This window comes from Thermobia domestica, unplaced genomic scaffold (genome assembly GCF_964235325.1).
Source record: "Thermobia domestica unplaced genomic scaffold, izTheDome1.hap1.1 HAP1_SCAFFOLD_1959, whole genome shotgun sequence".
Taxonomy (NCBI): Eukaryota; Metazoa; Arthropoda; class Insecta; order Zygentoma; family Lepismatidae; genus Thermobia; species Thermobia domestica.
The window spans coordinates 1-22,092 of NW_027657666.1; the positions used below are offsets into that span (position 1 = coordinate 1).

The 22,092-nt window shown below is 37.4% G+C and overlaps 1 protein-coding gene across 1 annotated transcript; it reads right to left on the bottom strand.

The window, feature by feature from the left end:
* Positions 1-5,134: 5,134 nt before the first annotated feature.
* On the bottom strand, positions 5,135-16,171 carry LOC145678160 (glutamate carboxypeptidase 2-like; the record flags this gene model as incomplete). Its single annotated transcript, XM_081748242.1, has 3 exons — positions 16,003-16,171; positions 12,168-12,324; positions 5,135-5,269 (listed from the first exon to the last, which is right to left on the bottom strand). Coding segments are annotated over exons 1-3 (351 nt in total), but the record flags the coding sequence as incomplete, so codon positions are not given.
* Positions 16,172-22,092: the final 5,921 nt, after the last annotated feature.

The window sequence follows — 22,092 nt, forward strand, 5'->3', positions numbered from 1 at the left end:
CCAGAGGTGAACGCTCTACCACTGAGCCACCGCACCCCGAGGATAACAGTGAGAACGTGTACACGGAACAGCATGTGGCGATGATGTTTTTACTGTAATAGGGCATTAAACTAGCTGAAATTTAAAAAGGACTCTAGTCACAATACATTGGTAAGACACTTGAATGATACAAGCACTTCAAAGATGGCCGTACTATGTCATTGATGATTCCGGTCGTGGTGGATCCAACACACAGTAGTTATTCCTGAGAACATTGAACCAGAGACCTGCACGGGCCGGGCTTGGGCGGGCCGACTCTGCTACTTCTTTGGGCCGGGCCGGGCTTGGGCGGGCCGACACTATTATTTCTTTGGGTCGGGCCGGGCTTGGGCTGGCCGACACTGATTTCTCTTCAGGTCGGGCCGGGCTGGGGCCTATTAATTGAAATTCTTTAATAATTATTGACTTTCGTTTAAACGATAATTGGAATAAAGTCAAACGTTGAAGAAGTGTGTCCGTGAAAAATGTTACAAATAATGCAATAGCTATTTACAGTTTGTGTTGCTTAGCGGCTCCACTTTCACTATAGAGGATTGCAGGCATTATGCGGTAAATTGAGCTCTGACCTTGACCTTCACTGAACTCAAAATATAACAAGAAGGGGTGAGAATGTTTTGCCTGTCGCTAACCAATATTGGCATCTTCACTTTATGCTAAAAATCAATTAAGTTAAATTTTTGTTACAGGGAATGGAGTTTTTTGTTCTCTCGATGACAGGCAAAGTTCTAGGAGGCAATGGTACCATTCGGGAGGCAAGCGTCAGGTTGTGAACCAGAGTTTAGAAAATGTTTCTGAGGGTTAGGTCAAATTTAGTACTAAATTTTGAGAAAGATTGGGGCTCGAGCTAAATTTTTTAAAAATTTATCGGGCCGGGGTCGGGCCAAAAACTTTTAAAATTTATCGGGCCCGGGCCGGGCTTGGGCCAAGAATTTTAAAAAACTTATCGGGCCAGGCCGAGCCCGGGCCGAAAATCTCCAAAACTTTTCGGGCCCGGTCTGGGCCGGGCCTAGGTACGTTCGGGCTGGATTGGGCTCGGGCCGAAAAATTCGGCCCGTGCAGGTCTCTACATTGAACAGTAAACACAGTTAGGAACAGTAAACACAATAATTAATGATCATTTGTTGTTCCGAAAAGTGAGTGAGTTCTCAAACAGTTTTCCACTTTTGACTGTCAAAGAAGAGTTGAAGTTATTACCACATTCCTTTATAGTTCAAATTTAACGTCACGTGATTTTCACCAGTTTGGACTCCTAAAACAAATCCTTAGTGCGTTTGCACCGGCAACGATAATATCGGTGGAAGCCCCGATAATATCGGTGTCGGTGTCGGCGTACTTTGCACACGTCGCCGACAATATCGGTGGAAGCCCCGACAATATCGTTGCCGCTGATGAGCGAAGTAAGCGACACACACAAAAAAATCTTCTCCATATATGAAAACAAATAAAAAAATAATAATTGGGAAAATTATTTTTTAAAACAAGGACTACAAAAACTGTTCTGAAGAGGTGTGGAGGACGGTACAAAACTTAGAAAAAATAGCCCTAAGCCTAAACATGTTTAGATTTAACAGTGCCGTTTTAAATAGATGCTGTAAACATATTATTTTCGTTTCGATGAGAATTGATGCTGCTGTACATTGCAAACTATATTAGTTTTAATTTTTGTTGGAACACTGTTACATATTGTATGTATATTATTTTGTTTTCCATGCAATTAACATTAATGTCATAGTAGATATGATAAGATTCGAATTAGTAATTCTGTTTTACATTGCTCCATACATACACTGGCGCAAATCCCGGGGGGATGATGGGGACATGTCCCCTCCAATCTTGGAACTGGGGAGATTGTGCCCCCCAATAATCCGATTTGAAATGTGTTTTCTGGGAGAGAAATTTGATTGTGTCCGATCGCCAGAAAGGAAAGAAATGAAATTAATGTCCACTCAGAATAAGCCTCAAATCTGCCCGCCTCCCAATGTTGAAGACAACTCTGCTCCCCTGATCCTCCACAGCATTGTTTCTCAACTACAGAAATAGTTTGAACATCGCTATATATATAATATGGGAACGATCTTACTCGTCCCCCCCAATGTTGAAGACAGATTTGCGCTGTTGCATATATACCTGTCGTTTTTCGTTTCTTTTTGTCCATGAACTCAAAATCCTGGGCAAGGCTTGCATAAACTTTTCGTCATGCTTTTTGCTTTTCAATTCTGTTCTTGAAAGTCTGTTATCTTATCCCATATGCAAGGTCTATATTCCACAAGTTCAATAAAGGTTAAAATATCGAATGGAAAAATTCCTACTATCTCTAAAAATCTAAGCAATACTAGAAAGATACGAATGCAATAATACACAACCTTTTCATTCAGTCACTGTAGCTAAACTGCAGAACTCTATCAGGGGGTCGATCCCGGTACAAAGGGGAGAGGGAAAACTTGGATACATATAGCTTTGGTCTTTCTTTTCAATTGCCATTCCACAAATTATTTTTAAAAAGAGGGGATTTGGGATAGTTTTGGAAATGAGAGAAAAAATCTGCAACAAGTGAAGCATGAAGTCACATCCCTATTGATGAGATCACAATCAAGAAAATGCCAAATGAGTAACTTGTCCTTGGAGCTTTGGAAAGAGTGTTTGATTGTGCTGGTTTCGTTTCAAAATAATAATAATTCTACTTTGACATGTTAACAAATATTTTATTCAATCATCGCTTATTGAGTGGAACCGGGAAAAGTGATCTGCACACAATTCTGATGAAAATAAAAGAAAGTAATAATAATCAGGATTTTTTCCATATGCTTATGTTCACAATGTATCAAACTTTGAAAATTACCCTTAAATTAATTTCCAGAATGTATTAAAATTTAAAAGCATTAATAGATTTAAAAAATACCATCAAAGAGTGTGTGTGTGAGAGAGAGAGAAAGAACAAAAATGAAAAAAAAGGAGTGGAAAATAATCAAGAAATTGGTTATCTAAATTTCCTATAGACCCCTATTTTATTTGGTAATAGCTATTTAGAGGGAAACCAGTACTCTTCAGACTTTCCACATTTTATATTTATTTAATAAAGGGAATTAGCTACTCCAAAACAGAGACTGTAAAATAATAATAATAATAATAATAATAATAATAATAATAATAATAATAATAATAATAATAATAATAATAAGCTGTTCCGAATTTGTTTATAGGACAAGATAATAATATTATACAATTGTAATAGGAAAAATGGAAACAACAAAATTCCAAAGACAAGAAACGAAACAAAAATACACAGCGCCTTGTCACTCACTCTCCTCATCTAACCCGCTGGCCGGCCGACATTATTGGTGGCGTGTGCATCCAATCATAAGTAAACATTGCCTCCGACAAAATCGGTGTCGGCGATACCGCCAACAGTATCGGGGGCTTGGCCGACAGCATCTGCGTGTCGGAGGATCGGCCGATAATATCGGTGGCGTGTGCAAGCTACGATTTGAATACATTGAAGTCGATTTCACCGCCGACATTATCGGTGGTTCCACCGATATTATCGTTGCCGTGTGCAAACGCACTTACTCTCGAGGTCAACATTTCAAGAGTGATAACGAACTTACGTAGGCTATCTAGACGTACTGACAAACCTTTCTATGTGAACCCTTGCAGACATTAGCTGAGCGCTAGGATAAACGTGTAAATGTAGCAGCGGATCATACATTGAAAAATTTCTTTTCCTTTCTTTCTTTTCTTTTGTTTTCTTTCTTTGTTTCTTTTTTTTTATAAAAAGTCCCACATTGACTTAAACGATCCTCATAAAGCTTCGTGCACAGTGAATGATACGACACACACACACACACGCACGCACACACACACACACACACACACACACACATACTCACAAAGAAAGCAAATGTTAGAGAAAGCATCAGTGAGCGTATGGCTATTTGAAAATGCGTTTTTGATGCGTTACCTCCCGCAGGGAACGCGGTCAAGGCGGCTAGTCGGTAATTTTCCTTTCGCCAGAGTTATAAATCATCTGTGAGCCAGTCAGGGTTTCCGTTTTTTTTTTTTTTTGCCAGGTCCAGGTCTAATAGCAGAGTTCCAATACTCTGCACAAAGCATCTTCCAAGCAGCTGTTTCTTTCTAAAATCCCTTTGCCTGGCAACACGTCTTCCCTTTTTGTCCTTCCTTTAGACATCTTTTAAACAGCAGGAGGTCTATTGTTCCGAAACGCACCAAATACGCTCGAGCTGACGTTTTATCCGCATTTTTGTTGCTTTCGCTTTTGCAGCGCATTGTGATTATCCATCCACATTTAAATACATGGTCAGCGTATTCCAAGCGTACGCATGGACAATAAAAACGCCTTGCGAACGCTTATGAATAGCCACAGTGTCCCTATATGAGTTTATTTCTCGAATACGCAGTATAGTGATTTATCCTATGTTCCATCCCTGACGCATTTCTATATCAAGGAAAGCACCATGTCCATACCCCATCTTTAAAGGCAGTCGTCTTGAATACATATATTCAAGCGATGCTTCGTCTCTACCGCTTTCTTGAAGAAAGAATTTCTAACTTTTACAAACCACTGATTTGTTTGTTACCTCTATAAGTTCATTATCCAATGAAAATCGCTTCCCGAACACGTACCTGTCAATGTTGAAAAAAAAAAAAAAAAAAAAAAAACTTGTAACAGACTAAATCAGGCAAATAGGAAAGACGTTCAAGTAATTCAAAGCCTACGTTATACCGTTAGCTGGGAGCATTATCATGATACGGGGTTATATTTTGCCTCAGCTTTAAATAACTTTCTCCTTGGTTGCAGTACGTAATTGTGAAACTAAATCAGCATACTAAAGACTTGTTACTATTCTCCTCCCTACACATAACCCACCAAAATAACATTTTTTTTTAATTCCAGAAAATAAATGCCTAGTTTTAATTTCCAAGGGGTCTTGTTACTTTCAGTTCTTACTTTGAAATTTGCTCTTAGAGTCGTCCATTATCACATAGACTATTATTTTTTTTTTTGGATATTTTGATAGAACACATGCGTTGTTTGCTTAAACCTTGAGAGCAGCAATTTTAATTTTGTATTATTTACCTCTGCTGTTCCTGTTCCTGAATATGCATTGAAAGTGACAGGAACCCCAGGATTACTTTCTTCTGGCGCATACAATGGTGGCTGTTTGCCTTCAATTTCCACAAGAATTTCTCCGCTTTCGTCCAAGATCTCTACCTGAAACAACGAATTAAATTTATATTTCAGAAAGTTTCTTGGTAACGAAGAGAAAATGCTATTTGCAATAAACAAATATGTTTATTAAAACCAGTACCGTGCCGTGGATGGGGGGCGAGCGGGACGACGGACCCGGGCGCCGAAGTAAGGGGGTTGCAAAATTCGGGAGAGAAAAAGGGAAAATTACTTGGAATATATGTATGGGGCGCCGTCGTATACTCTCGCCCCGGGTGCTGATTTTCCACGGAACGGGACTGATTGAAACAGGATTGAATGAACTATCCATATAGTAGGAAATATACAAACTATTTAGTCTAATGATAATGAAAAGATTTATATACAGTATTTTAGGGGTACCTATCCTCCCCATAAGACACGATTCACTCTCCTGGATTCTTCTGAACTGTCTTCTCAAATCAAATTCCTACTTTTAAACTTATATTATGCTTCTGCCCAGTGATTCACAGCTTTATGTTTCGTTTAAATAACTAAAAGTTATTATTACTTATTTACTTTTACTGACATAGAAGTGACGTCATTAGAGTAGTTAGGTTAAAAGAATAGGACTACTAATGATTTCTATGTATTCAATTATTGTAATTCCATGTCAGAATAATTTATTTATCTTAAAGAGTTCAGAGATTATTATTAGATTTCGTAAATTAGAAAGTCCATTTTTTTAAAAACATTTATTTTGATGCAAAAAGATTATAAAAATCCGATGATTAAAAGCAAAGCCTGAACTATTTTATTGAGCTTGTCAGATCTTGCTTTTCATACAGAATTATATACACTGTATGTTAAATGTGGGCGTATCCGAGTTGATACGATTGTAACGGTCTCTAGCGGCGTTTTGATGTAGAGAGTTACTGAACAAGATTACCAAAGTACAAACTTAGATATTTTTTTTTGTTCTTCAGAAACTATGGATATTTCATTCATTTCGATATTTCATGGATATTTCATATTTTTTGCTAGTGGACCTTATTGTGATATTTACATTCCAAAAAGAAGAGCAATTGTGAACGATGTCATAGCCATTTTCCAGGTAAATTAGTGCAATAGGTTTGGATCGAGTAACAAAATTGCGTTTCTACTAAGTTGTATTTAGTATTTTCTAGTATTTTGTTCAGTGAAGTAACTACGAAAATATAGTAAATTAATTCACGCTATTCCATTTTCGAAACTATTGCTAATATCTTATTCATGTCACAGTATATTTGTATCAGCTGTTTATAGAAATCCATAATGTCCAGTACAGGCATAACCTAATCTATATATATAAAAGAGAACGCACAAATCCTTTGTTCCCTCATCACGCTAATACGGCTGAACCAATTTCTTTCATTTTTGGGGGGTTATTAGGATTTGGACCCTAGATGGTTTTTATCATATCACTTTAATTTTTAATTACCAGTGTCTTGAGATAATTGACCATTCAAGTGTCCATAACGTACAAATCCTTTGTTAGTTCATCATAGGTAAAAATAAACGTATTTATATGCAACCCGCATGACCGTGTCACTCGGCGGGTTAACATAAATGACAGGCGATATAATGTTAACATTTACTGCAATCTACTATGGTTTTTATCATATCACTTGAAAGCGAAAAAGTAAAAATTATCTAAGTAACAAAGTTTATTGCGTTCCGGGGTGACCGCAGCGAAGCGGGGCGGGTTAACATAAATGACAGGCGATATAATGTTAACATTTACTGCAATCTTCTATGGTTTTTATCATATCACTTGAAAGCGAAAAAGTAAAAATTATCTAAGTAACAACGTTTATTGCGTTCCGGGGTGACCGCAGCGAAGCGGGGTGAACGCTGCTAGTTTTATAATGTAGAAACAAGAAGATATCGATAGTTCTAAATTCACAGGTTATAAAATGCGTCCAGTAAGAGAACGTCTCTGACAGCTCGCAGTGACATTGCCACTACTCGCGTGTCAAGGTTTTTTTCGGTGCAACTGTAGTGGTAATTTAATTAATGGTATAAGATAGAGTGATCCTGATTGGTAACACTGGTATCAAAGTAGGGGCTGCAATGTGGTAAGAAACGTCAGAAATCATCTCTTGTTGACCGTGCTATAGACAAAGTAAAGTTTACATATACTGTAGTTTGAATCACATTTAATAGTTTAAAATATCTGAAAATTTGCACAGAGCTATAGTACAGAACAATCATTTTCTTTGGAAGTTTTGTTGCAGTCTTCTTTTAGCTAATTTTCCATCTTTGAAGTTAATGCACAGCCGAGCAATTTTCCGGAATAAGTTTCCTTCGCTTTCTGTTAAGAAATGCATATACTTTGGCCGTTTATTTCATATTTGCTGATTATTTATTAATGCTACAAAGAATAATTAGTTAATTTTTGTATGATTAGATATACGTAATGTCTATTTTGATGTGTGAACAAAATAAATATTGAAGAAGAAATAGTGATTTAAGTTTATATACACGTGTAGTATCAGCTGAGTAAAAAATGATGAGTTTTTATAACGAGCTGTTACTTATTTGTTTCTGAGGTACAAAAATAGAATATATACTTGTTAAGGAAAGGTTCAGAAACTAAATTAATAACTGTGGAAGTTACCCAGGAGCCGATGTGGGCAGTGATCACAACTAAGTCATGATCAAGAGTGAGCTGAAATTTAAGGAATAAGGGAGGAAAAAGAAGAAAATAGAAGACTTGCTCATTAACACCAATTTTTTAAAAAAATCTTTACATTGAAGAAGCAATAAAAGAAATCAAGAAGATTCATAGCATAGGAATAATAGTTCATGAACAGAAAATACACCGTAATGTTGACAGATAGTGAGAACAAATGAGAAACAGGTCTAAACGGTATGCAAAAAGTACTTAGCAGTAAATTCAACGTTAACGAGAGCAAGGCAAAAGTTATGAGATGCGCTAGAAAATAAATAATTAAAATGAAGATCAAAATAGGAGATCAGCTGGTGGAATAAATGAAGAAATTCTGTGACTTGGGGAGTAAAATAACGAGCGATAACAGGTTTTAAAAAATGTAAGATTCAGAATAGTTCAGACGAAGAAAGCATTTGAAGAATATCAGAAGCTTCTAACCAGAAGCATCGTCATAGAACTGAAGAAAATCTGGATGAGAGCATATCTGTAGAGTGTGGCATTGTATGGATGTAAGACATGGAGAGTAGAAGAAAAACGGAGAATGGAAGCCGTTGAAATGTGGTGCTATAGAAGAATGATGAATATTTGATGGATGGACAAGGAATCAAATGAGATATTATTGGAAATGGTAAGAGAAAAAGGGAGTATATTGAAGAGGGTTTCGAAAAGACGAGATAGGATGATTAGACACATTGTATAACAAATGGAGAAATCATGTTAGTAACTATGGAGGGAATTACAGAAGAAAAAATACCTAGAGAAATGCACTATAATACAAGATATAGGGAGGAAAAGATATAAAGAAATGAAAAGTTTGGCTCAGGATGGGGAAGAGTGGAAAGCTGAGTCACACCAATCGAGAAATTGCTGACTTGAGATGATGATAAACAGCTACTAACGCAAAATATATCTATACATTTACGTGTATATTGCATGAATTTTGTCCGCAAATAGCAATTTTAAATACAACTAATATATTTATTGATTTGTCATCCATAGGAATAATAATTAAGTATAACACTTTAACTGTACTGCACTTATTTTACTTTAAAACAGTGGCGGCTAATGTTAGTGTTGCAGCGTTGCGCAACGACCAAAGTATTTCAAGAAAAAATATTATTATCAATAGTACTAAAAAACAGAAAAAAAGACTTTTTAATACTTGCATATATACACTTTAAATAACATACTTTTTTACTTCTGTAACTGTCCGTTCCGTTAATCCGTTTTAAAAAGCGAAAAATAATCCGTCACAGAGTCTCTAATTTACATTGTGTTGCAGCGAGCATGCAACGACCAGATTCCTTCAGCGCGGCAATTGGAGCAAATGTTAAGTCTCCTTTCCCCTATCTCAGAAGTTAAAGGGACTGGTCGTTGCAGTGCTCCTGCAACACAGCACGGTTTTCAGTGAACGAGAAGGTTTTTCACGCTAAATAAGATTTCTGATTTTTTTTTTCACTAGCAATTAACAAATGGAATTTGTTTTTATACATTCATATTTCTAAATTACGGGACCATACTGAAGCAAATCAATATAATGACAATTAAAAAAAGTGATTGCAAAATTACAAAATAAGAAAGAAAATATCTAGTAGAGAAGAAAACAAATGAAAATAGACCCGCATTTACAAGTTAATTCTTAGCTTATATGATAATGAAGGTTTCTTCTACAGTAATTTGTGAATCAAATATTAATAAGTCTGTATGTAGAATCGCTCCCCTCCCCCTCTGTGGATAGTATTTTAGTATAAACATATTTCTTTTATAAAATAAGTATGTTTTATACTCTTGATAATTTCCACATAAAACTGTATGATGGGGAGCGCCACATTGAATTTGGGACTAGTTAGCAATGCTCAGGGGCGTAGCCACGAGGGGGTCCACCGGGTCCGGACCTCCCAAAAATTTCGAAACTTGACTAACATTTGTAGACTTTCTTAATAAACTATACTTTTTTAACACAGAAACGATTGATGTGTGCTAAATATTTTATATTACGCCTCATCATGTACTCTTCTTCTCTTATAAAAATAATCGTTCTATCATTTTTTCTAAAAATATAGATGACAGTAAGCAAGAATTACTTATCGTCTTTTCGGGTGCAATATAAGACTGGTTCCATATTATATAGACGTATTGGATCTCCCTCAAATACTTTGGACCCCTCCCAGTTAACATTTCTGGGTGTAGAACTGGCAGTGCTGTTTGTTTTGATGTTCTTTGATTTTTTTGGCTTCTGTTACATGCTGATCCTTCATCTAGCGGGTTTCGAGGTTTCCTTTCCAGAACATATCACATTGGTAAGCATTGTTTCGCCTCATGTGGAAGTATATTGTGTTCATCGTGCATTGCGTAACAAGCAAGACGGATGATTTGGAATGTAGTTTTTTTCTTTTACGCACCTGTGTGTGTGTGTGTTGATGTATGAATATGTGACATTCGGAATTCATATACCAGTACCTGTTTTGTATCAGCTGGTTTGGTTTTTAATTATTAGGTTTAATTTTATTGTGTGCTTTAATTCTGTAAATAACCTACAAATTCTGAATGAATTGTATACCATGACTTCTGTAAATAACTTACAAAAAACATTGACCAGCTTTCAACTGAGGAAAAATTTGCAATTAAGGCTTAGACAAAATAAGCAAAGGGCAGATCAGGAGAGTGTTCGAAAAAAAAATCCAGTTTAAATTTACAGGATATCTTACGCAGTAGTGTTGTTTGCACCAGATATATTTCCACAATTTATTTTAAATTTTCCTGGATAAACTGTGAATAAAGTGTGTTCAATGTACATTTTTTATAACACTAATCTCTGCTACGAACTCTCTTCAGTCAACGCTGAAGAGGAATTCGGATTACTGTCAAGGACTGAGTTTGCTAGAATGAATCGTTCACAATAATCTAGAAAAAATATTTAGTAAGCTTTGAAATTAATATTAACAGTACCTATGGCGTCAGCAAAAGACGAAAAGTTTTTTTTTTTTTTTCCACATGAGAAAGAACTGACACTTTCAAGGAATTGAATGTCTCAAGAAAGGCTATCACCATTGGTTATGCTTTCCATCGAAAAAGACCTGACAATAAGAATACCAGAGTTCAACCAGCATGTATTAGACAGATTTGCTCCAATCAAAGAGAGGAGAATGAACTTACTAATTAATTGAGGTGATTAATCGGATAAAATGTTCTGTATTTTTTTATTTTTTAAAAACAGAATTTTATTTAATTTAACGTGTCACATAGCATTTGCATCCAAAGTTATGCTGATTAGTCAATGAGTCAACTTTATATCTTCTGTCTCTTATCGTTCGTACTGCAACACCCGAAACCACAATCCACCGGCCGCCACTGCTTTAAAATAAATAAAATCGGAAAAATAAGCACTATACACATTGAAAATGTTATTTTTCAACTGCGATGATCACTGATAATGCATATCGTACCATCTGTTGTAAGATGTGTAACTATTTTATCAAGTATACCGTATTGCAATGAAAAGACAATAATATTACCTTGTTGTCGTGTGTGAATTTATTTAAATTATTTTAAATGGAACTAACATACGAATTAGTGTATTGATTCACTACGATAGGCATAATGTGAATATTCGGAGAATGCACTCATACGCTGTCGACAGTGCTTATGCGCGTTCGAAAATGAAATCTTTCAGTTGAACGTCCCACGATTATGGCTTATACGTAGGCTAAGAGAGACGGATGATTAAGGCAAATAAATGATGATGAGAGAATCGGTGGAATGAGAAAAGTGGGAGGAAACGAGAATACCCCGAGAAAACTCACGAACACGATGTTGTCCACCACAAACTTACTTGGCCCGAGATCAAATCAGGGACCCTACGCACCTTGAAGTAAACGTTCTACCATTAAGCAACCGTGGTCCCTCATGCGCGTTCGAAATACGCGAGTTTCAGCACTTTATATTTTGACGCATTTGTTACTTGAGTTATTTTTAAATTAGTTGAAAACAGCCAATAAATGTCACGCACAGTTACATTATTCAACTATATAATTAATAAGAATTCATTAAAGCATATGATAATTACAAATACCTGAAAGATCCTGTCTTCTTCTTATGCTAACATGCGAAAGTGTTTAAAAAAATAGTAAGAAGAATAAGAATACATATCGGAACATTCCTAAGTTAGTTGATCGTTACCGTACAATTTCATATCTTTCATTAGGAAAAATTGGAAGAAAGCATTATGTCAATTAGTTCTCTAACAGTTACCTTGTTTGGATTGTCATTATCAGGATAGGAAAGCAATACGTCATAAGGGACAATTGTGACACTATCAAAACCATTTGCAACGAAATGCTGTTCCAATTGCCGAGCTGTTTGCAAATCTTCATCTGTTCCAGCAAGATGAGGATTCCATGTTAAGTTCCTAAAATAATGATAGCAACATTAATTATTTTGTAGTAATTAAATTTCAAAGTACATTTTTTGTAGGTTCTGTTGAGTGCAATTTTTGCACAATGAACACAGGGAAGAAAATTAAGAATATAATGGTCTTATATTTTTATTACAATTGTTTCACAGGAGAACCCCTCCCTTCGCAGAAAAGAAGAAAATATGTTATCATTTTGATGTTTTCTGAAATTTATGGTCTTAAAGTGTTTGAGAGAGGATGCTCTTTTACGTTGATTTTATTACTATAAGGTGCACAACTTTGCTTCCGCCGTTTTCCGATAGGTGGCTACAACGGTAAGTATCGGTCGAAATAATCAGATCGCAGACGTCAGGCAGTTAGCTTGGACCTCTGTCAACATAACCCCATTCAAGCATTAGTTGATTTGTGTGTGCATCGTACAGTTGTTCTCGATTGAAAATGTCAGTTTACGAGCCAAATTCTCGCCATTTGCGGGAGGTTCTACCTTTTTGTTTTAATATGAAGAAAACTACGGCTGAGTCTCATCGAATGCTCTCAAGAACTTATGATGAGGACGCTATTAGTGAGAGAACGGTGATTTTAACGTCGAAGACCGGCATAGTAGTGGAAGACAGAAAGTTTTCGAAGATGCAGAATTGGAGATATTGCTGATTGAAGACTCGCGTCAAACTCAAGAAGAATTGACACGATCATTGGGAGTGACACAGCAAGCCATTTCTAAACAGCTCAAAGCCATGGGTATGATTCAGAAAGAAGGAACTTGGGTACCGTATGAGTTGAAAGCAAGAGACGTTGAACGGCGTTTGTGTGTTTGTGAACAGTTGCTTCAGAGGCAAAAACGGAAGGGATTTTTACATCGCATTGTGACCGGAGACGAAAAATGGGTTTATTACTATAACCCTAAACGCAAAAAATCATGGGGATACCCCGGCCATGCTTCCACGTCGACAGCCAAACCGAATATTCATGGCTCAAAGATCATGCTCTGCATTGGGTGGGACCAGCTCGGCGTCGTGTACTATGAGCTGTTAAAATCAAGTGACACAATCAAAAGGCGATCGTTATCGAACGCAATTAATGCGTTTGAGCCGAGTATTAAAGGACAAACGGCCGCAATACAGCGAGAGGCACAACAAAGTGATTGTGCAGCACGACAACGCTCGACCCCACGTTGCAAAAGTAATCAAAACGTACTTGGAAACGTTAAGATGGGAAGTTCTACGCTACCCGCCGTACTCTCCAGACATCGCTCCCTCTGATTATCACCTGTTTCGATCAATGGCGCATGACCTAGCTGACCAACACTTCCGATCTTATGAAGAAGTCAAAAAGTGGATCGATTCGTCGATCGCCTCCAAAGATAAAACATCTTTTCGACGCGGCATTCGTACACTGCCCGAAAGACGGGAGAAAGTAGTGGCCAGCGATGGACAATACTTTGAATAATGCCTGAATAAGCAATTTGTTTCATTAAAGTGTCATATTTGGTGGAGAAAACGGCGAAGCAAAGTTGTACACCTTGTATATTATTATTGTTATTAGCCCTATTATTTATTTATTTATTTATTACTTTTTTAAATGAAGTTGTCACATTCAAGTATTTCTTAACGTTACGTCTATATTACTGTACTAAGAAATATAAAACTCTCACTGTCACTGTGACTACTGTAATGTATCTGGAACTATTCTTGTGTCTAGAACAGTGGTTCTCAACCTTTTTCAACTGACGACACACTTTACTCAACTCCAGGACATCGCGACACACTTGTTTGATATTTTTTATTATAAATAATGATAATATATATTATAATAGTGAAACCAATTAGTTTTTATAATGACTCTACATAGCACTGAGCAATATAGGTACCGTAACACAGGAGTATGTAGTGACACATTGGTTGAGAATCACTGGTCTAGAAGGTTATAGAGGACAGATAGAGAAACGAATATTGCCCCATAAGAGTTTCATCAATTCGTTCTGACATCAACATTATAAACAAATACCACAAATTTCCAATCTCTAGTAGTTAATAGTGGTGAAAGCATAAATTTAATCCCAAATTGAAAGTTGTCATTCATATGGCAAAAGTAAGGCTGCCTACTCTGTATAGTCATTATTAATATTATATATATTAATTATAACAAACTAATGACGAACTCCTTATTGGCTAAGCGGTTAGCGCACGCGCCTTCGGCTGGGAGACCTGGGTTCGATTCCTGGTAGGAGCTCATGTGGTTCAAATCCCAACTTAAGCTGTAGGTTTACGTCTCATATAGCCTCACTGCTGAAAGGGGCTCTAAACTCGAAATCAAATTAAGCAAGCTGATGACGTTTAAACGTGATGATTGCTGTTTTGATCATAGAATTGAGTTGGGTTGATTTTGAGTTTAACGTCCCATTCAGCAGCGAGGCTATATGAGACGTGGACCTACTGATTAACGTGGAATCCGAACCACATGAGCTCCCGCCGGTTGATCATAGAAGATAGAGACTAAATTCAATTGCAATTTCTTTTAGTTAGAATTAATGCAAAAGAGAGGAGCTTTGATGGTTTAGTGGTAAAGCGCTTAGCTCTTGTGCATAGAGAGTCTGGTTCTATCATATTTCATTGTATAATATGCTCATAAAATACGAGGAATGATCTTAAAGTGTGCAAGGAAGCATTGTCATGACGGATTCGTTCCTGTTGATCTCGTTTCCGCACATTTCTGGTACTCTTGCTCGTAGATCGGCGTCAAGACCTCCTCCTGGTAGTGCTGCGAGTTGATTTAGCTGTTTTTGTCTACTCTGCGAATCTTTAATTTGCTTCTCCGACATTAGGCGGCAATTTCCATAAACACTTTTGAGAAAACCCTGCAGTCTGAAAGATACGTCCTCATCTCATCCAAAATAGCGACGCACCTCCACTTTTGGTTTGCCAGATCGTGCTGGTACAGCTTCCGAGCGTTTCACTTGCGTTCCCATAGGTGGGCATCGGTAAGATGATGGCTGGTACTTTTGAATAGATTTTCAAGATCCAGTCGTTGGCGCAACGTACGCTTTACAGTTCCCAAAGACACATTTAGGTGATTCGCCATGTGCTTTCAGGTCGGTGGTTCTAACGCATGGTCACTGTGTAAAGTTTCGCCTGCATACTGGTGGTGCTTGTGTACACAGTTGTGTTCTTGTCCTCTTTGTTAGAGACCTGAGCGCTGGGGCCACGGAATTCTTATACTTCCAGATGATATTCTTGATTAAAGTCAAGATAATGCCAAAATCCTTGTTCTTACGCTGTTCACTGATCATTGAAACATTAAACTTTGATTCGTAAAGGGCTACAATATCACCCTCTTCACAAATAACGCACTCTTCACAAATCCGGCTTAGTTTGAGCGGGATTTTCAGCCCAGCATGAAAACACTTTCTCATAGCTCACACATTGCATTGACAGACGCATCTGACCAAGATCAGTCGTGTTCATTCTGTGCTTGACTGAAGGAATCGCGTTTGGTCAAATACGCGGAAATGCCTTTTGTACTAGTTTTAAAGCTCCTTTCGCATTATGTTAAAAGAGAGAAATATCTTTAAAGAAAAAATACCACTGTTAACTACTAATAAAACAAATTCTACGTTAATTGCATCTATAGTAACTCCTCGTCTGTACTACGTATAAATAACAGAGATAAGCTTACCTGAGATACTGACTGATAGTATCTGAGCTAACTTCGTCTAGGAATAGTTGTTTGATCATCTCATATTCTAATTTATCTGTGCGTATATGGTTGTAATATGACGAATCATCTCGAGTATTCGGGAAAACATATACCCCAACCAGTATACCTATTTTAACAAAGACAATAATTAATAGAAAAAGTAGATTCTTTCAAGAAAGGCAATGGCTAGATGAACTTTTACCATTCTTATTTTCCGTAGCCGTTAAAAAGTTACGAAACAAATGATTAATTTGGAAATTGATATTTCTTTATGCATTCTGTGACCGGTAAATTAATAATTTGTCGATCATCTACTGTATTTGTTATTTGTTATTTGTTATTCGAAATGAAAAATGAACATACAAAAACTCATTTGTTCTCAGGATTTACATTTCCACCACCGCCATACATATCTCTTTGTGTATGGTTTAAGATTATAATTAGTAAGTTTCCTCTTTAATTAAAATCTATTGCTTTTGCCCTAGGAAGTCATATTAGAGAAGCGATCTTAAATCCCTTATCTTAGTTTCCCTGCAATACGCTAACCTATATTTAATTGAAAAACGAAAGTTAATTAACATAAACTTACCTAGCCGGAGATGACCTAACATACGAAAACACTGACTTTGAATACCCCTCCACCACCCTTATGACAGTGGTGCCCACCCCCCTATGTCCATGACGCACCCCCCCAATTGTCTATCCGTAGGTGTTCTTCCATGAAAAAAATCTTCTTTTCGATTAATTTTTACACCCCCTCAAACATATTTATATAGATTTTTAACCCCCCAAATATTTCAATGACGCAGTTTGCGTCATAGCCCCCTCTGTGGGCACCCCTGCTTATGACTACAAAGTCGAAATCCTCAAAGTGGTTATATGCTTTTTCTCACTCCAATTTCCGCAGTAGGTGGGGAATGTAGATGCCCAAATAAACATTGGACACCCAAAATGAAAAGCAAACTCGAAAAAAAAATGTATATTTAATGTCTTCTATAGGAAGTTTGATCCCACTAGTTAAGCTGTGTATCTATTGCAGAAAAGGTTACCAAATTAAGAAGTAGATAACCGTTTTTACATTTGGGGAATGGGGGAAGACGTTACTACATCTTTACTGAATACCTAAAATGTGAACGGTTACCCTTCAAGTAGCCATTACCCTTAAGAAAACTGTAATCATCTCCTAAATTTAATAATTACATATTTAATTCATAGTTATTTAGATGCTTAGAAAACATACATGTTGAGTTATTATGAGGATAATTTTATTTACATTTTATATTCATAATCATGTGCTTTCTTTTCCATCTCTTCCCTTTACTTTCCTCCCCTTTCCTTCTCTTCCCTTTACTTTCCCCCCTTTCCTTCTCTTCCCTTTGCTTTGCTTTTCTTACATTTTCTTCTGTTCCTTGCTTTGCTGACCTTTTCTTTGTTTCTCTTCCCTTTGCTTTCCTTCCCTTTCCTCCACTTCACTTTCCTTTCATTTTCTTCTTTTCCCTTCATTTTGTTTTCTTTTCTTCTCCTTCTTTTCTCTTAGCTTTCCTGCCTTGCCCTTTCCTTTCCTTCTCTTAACTTTGCTTTAACTTGCTTTGATTTTATATTATTTTGATCAAGGAACTATGTAGAAGACTGTGGAATTTCTATTGGTGTAAACGAAAACAAGGACTTTCTTTTCATTATCAACATATTGAATTGTAGTACTATATCAGGTTGTTTAGTAAAACTGCTATTTTGTGATATTGTATTTTTTCTCTTATATATGTTAAGACCACGAAAGAATTCCAAGGAATTAACTAAGTCTTCTTTGAGGCATACCCCTACATCAGAAAACTATAAGAGCCCTTCCCGCTGAGCCAGAGAGTAGCACATAATGTCTTTGGTGCACGTGGTCTCGGATTCAATTTTATGTAGGGAGCATTTAAAAAAATGAACGATTTACGGTGCTTCGATTTACACTTTAAACTCTAAACCCATGTCATAGTATCAGTACTTAAAGTAGACGCTAAACTTAAACAAACAAGATAACATGACATATAGAGTACGTTTCTACAATGCTTCTACTGAGAAGCAACAACAATTGAGTGCTCCGACCTAAGGGAGAGTATGATGATATTGTGAAACAAAATAGTTTAAAGAACAAAATGGAAACAAAGCGAAGATCTTACACACACGGTGTATACCCACCACAAGGCTCACTTGGCTTGGGTTGAACGAAGGACCCTACGTACCAGATGTGAGCCCTCTACCACTGCACCACTGCGATCTTCATTTTGTGATACTTTAGTGTGCATTTCGCTATTTCAGTCTGTTGAAATTAAAACTGTTTAAAAATCTTGGAACACTTTTCTTGCTGATAGACCAACATGGCTTCTCGTAATCTACCACCATTCCTTGCAAGAGACAAGATGTGAAAGTATTGTATATAGCAATTTTCTCTTTTGATTTGAAGAAAATTTGGAATCAACCTTCCAAGAACTTTGTGCTTGACTGTTCAAATTAGACAAACAGTAGATTGTATATTTACATATTATGGATATGATTTTGCCTACAAATATTGAAATACTGTAAAGGCAGAACTGTAAACGAGGGTATGCGGTAGTATATGCCGTAAACCCTCTGCATAATCTTAATCATTAAGTATACATTCTGTTTCAAGGCTATAGTACTATAGTTTCGTTTATACTTATGTACTTATTTATTTAGTCGAATCATGATTCCAGTGATAAAGTGACTATATAATGCAAGAAAATCCTTTTTTTCCTGCTATGACAAAAGAGATTAGGTGGATAGGATTAGAGTTTAGTGTCTCTTTCAACATTGAGGCTATTAGAAGTGAATATACAGCTTAACGTGGAATCCAAATCACATGAGCTCCCGCAGGAAAACGAACCCGGGTCCTTCGCGCCATAGACGCCTACGTTACCACACACTCATGAAGGATGATCACAAAAGAAAGATAGGGAGAGAAAGGAAAGTGCAAAAAAATACGTAAGCTCTGTCTCTGTCCAAGTTCGTGTTGTTTTGACTCGTGAATATCACTACGGAAGATTTAACTATGAAAATTGTATTTCTACCTTACTCCTCACAAGTAAAGGGTAAAAATGGATGAATCGAGTTGCGGGTTGAGACATAGTGCGCTTGATAGAGGATATTAAAATATGTGTATGTGCAAAGTTGTAGCGGGTGAGCGCCATAAGAAACTAAGGGGGAAGGGGTAAAAGTTGATGGGAGAAGAATATGCGACGTATATTATAGAAATACATCAAATAAACTGTTGAATCGTAAAAATAGTGAAAGGTAAACAATGCAAACGGTGGTAGTTTCACATATCGGCAAAAGAAGTATGGGCAGAGTAGATAATGAGCCTCCGCCGCCATCTTGAAATTCGCCATTTTGAAATGGGAAGGTAGTCATGCGGTAGTCTGGTAGTCTGGATCGTACTGAAAAGTCCAAGTTTCGTCGCCGGTTATCACTGTTTCGAGAAAGGCAGGATCGCCTTCGCAAAATTGCAGCAGTTCTTCGCATTGGAACACTCGGTTCCGTTTCTGTTCTTCAGTTAAAACTGTCGGCTCAAGTTTCGTGCAAACTTTCCGCATGTGCAAGTCCTCGGTAACAATGCGTTGCACCGTTGTCTCCGATAAGTTCAGGGCTTCTGCTACTTGGTATAGACTCAAACGCCGATCCGTGTTCAAAAACTCACGCAATCGCTGCACATTCACTGCAGTACGGGCCGACAACGGGCGTCCAGATCGGGGCTCGTCAATCACCTCTTCCCGGCCCTCACGAAAAGCCTTGTGCTACTTTTTGACTTGAGAATAGGACAGACACTCAGTCCCAAACGCCTGTTGAAGCATGGCGAACGTTTCGGAAGGAGACTTGTCCAACCGGAAGCAAAATTTTATCGCGTAGCGTTGCTTTAACCCTTTGGGGATCCTGGCTTTTTGGCCTATTTTTTAGACTTTCATTCAAGCAGCTACTGTTTCGTCACTATTTATCCTAGGATCATGGTTCATACCTCGTTCTCTTCAAAATAGAGCTGGCTTTCAAATGGTACCACTTACATGCTCATACCATATACCAGAAGCGGGGAAAAAATGTCAAAGTGAAAATTTCGGAGGGAAAAATTTTTTTCTCGAACTTTGGCCCCCCCTGGACCCACCCTGTGTGATCGTAGCCATCTAAAAAAAATCTGATAAATAGTACTTGGTGTACTGAATGTGTGTGCCAAATTTCAAGTTTCTGTCTTGAATAGTAAGGGAGGGAGAATTTTTATCAAAAATTCCCACAGTGCCCCAACGTACCATAAAACACTATGATCTGAGGGAAAAAAATTCCTGAGACATCCATAATTACCCTAGGACTATAATCCACCAATCATTCTCTTCAGAATAGAACTGTCTTTCAGGCGGTACCATTCACATGTCTCCATCATGTATCTAAGGTGGGAAATTCCTCAAAAAAGGGATTTTTTGGGACAAAATTTCCAGTTTTTCAAACTTTGCCCCTCTGGACCCCCCCTGTTTTTACGCAGAAATCGGAAAAAAACTTCTGGTAAATACTACTCGGTGCACTGAATGTTTGTGCAAAATTTCAATCTTCTACGTTCAAAAATAGGCCCGCCAGAAAAAATTCCCCTACTTTGCCCCACTTTTACCCTATACAGAAGTATATTTGGATAAAAATTCACTGAGACGGCCCTAATTACCCTAGAATAATAATTCGACCGTCGTTCTCTTCAGAATGGAACTGCCTTTCAGACGGTATGACTCACGTGGTCCTATCATGTATGTGTGGCGGGAAAATGACAAACAACGGGATTTTTTGCGGCAAAATTTCCCTTTTTTCAACTTTTGCCCCTCTGGTTCCGCCCCTGTTTTAACACTGACATCGGAACAAAAAATCTGGTAAATACTACTCGGTGGACTGAATGTTTGTGCAAAATTTCAATCTTCTACGTTCAAAAATAAGCCCGCCAAAAAATATATATACCGACAATGCCCCATGTTTCCCTATATAAAAGTATATTTTTCAAAAAATCCCTGAGACGTCCCTAATTACCCTAGAATAATAATTCGACCGTCATTCTCTTCAGAATGGAACTGCCTTTCAGATGGTATGACTCATGTGGTCCTATCATGTATGTAAGGCGGGAAAATGACCAAAAACGGGATTTTGGGGGTAAAGAAATCCCTGTTTTTACCCCTTCGCCCCTCTGGTTCCCCCCCTGTTTTAGCACTGACATCGGAACAAAAAATCTGGTAAATACTACTCGGTGGACTGAATGTTTGTGCAAAATTTCAATCTTCTACGTAGAAAAATAAGCCCGCCAAAAAATATTGAACATAGGCTTAGAAAATGAGAAGAGAAATTTTTGACTTATGACGTCATCACCTCCTGTGTCTGGACGCAGGACGGTCTGAAACCATACGTAATGTCTTCTACAAGGCCTCTGGACTTGGAAAACAAAAAAAACCCGGACGAAAAAGCTCAAATAGAAGAGAAATAACGCAATGTACCATGAAAAGTGCATATGGTACAAATTGTACCATAGGATCCCCAAAGGGTTAACGAACTTTCCATATCGCCGTGTCACGTACCACCGTATAGGGGCTACTGTTAAGGCCGATGTTACCGCTCCGAAAGCTGGACCTGGGTGCCAACTGACCCGCGTTGCGCTGTGAAGCCAACACCCATCACTACCGTTGCTGTCAAGCGGAGTGCGCTGCAGGGTGCGCACGTGTCAGTATAAAGTGAGGCTCATTACTTCTGAATCCTTCCCTGTATCTACGAGAAAAGAAAAATAACAGTGAAATTTGATATCCAAGTTGTATATTATAATATTATTATTTATGACATTCTATCCAATTTGCTTCATATAGTGCCGGAGAGAACTGTTCTGGTCTGGAAGAATCTCTTTCCCCCCTTTTTTTCGCTTTTGGTCGAAAACAATGTGGAGTTTATATAGCTACATTTTGTTAAATGACATACTTACTAATATAGACCATAACACAATAAAATGTGATAGATTGGAATGCAATTATTACGTACTGTACGTAAACCACTATTTTT